Below are 256 nucleotides of genomic sequence, written 5' to 3' on the forward strand. Positions count from 1 at the left end.
TAGACGTTGGCCACGCAGGGGGTGTAGCTGTCGTCGTGAGCCTTGTTGAGGTCGCCCCGCATGTAGGCGATGACCCACCACATGGAGGCCATGAACAGCCAGGCCACCGTGTAGGTGAGGATGAAGATGAAGAGGTTCCAGCGCCACTTCAGGTCCACCAGGGTGGTGAAGAGATCCGACAGATACCGGCTGGTCTCTCCCCCCAGGTTCCCGTGCTGCACGTTACACCTCCCGTTCTTATCCACGAACCGCTGCC

General features: G+C 60.5%; 1 protein-coding gene across 1 annotated transcript in view; it reads right to left on the reverse strand.

Moving 5' to 3' along the window:
- The window catches only part of LOC103771141 (G protein-activated inward rectifier potassium channel 1), a gene marked incomplete at both ends in the record, with an annotated part of 598 nt that extends 347 nt beyond the window's left edge, over positions 1-251 (reverse strand). Inside the window, one exon of the mRNA XM_008938428.1 lies at positions 1-251. Coding sequence (XP_008936676.1) covers positions 1-251 — 251 coding nt within the window.
- Between the last annotated feature and the right edge of the window lie 5 nt (positions 252-256).

This window comes from Merops nubicus, unplaced genomic scaffold (genome assembly GCF_000691845.1).
Source record: "Merops nubicus isolate BGI_N331 unplaced genomic scaffold, ASM69184v1 scaffold24784, whole genome shotgun sequence".
Classification (NCBI taxonomy): domain Eukaryota; kingdom Metazoa; phylum Chordata; class Aves; order Coraciiformes; family Meropidae; genus Merops; species Merops nubicus.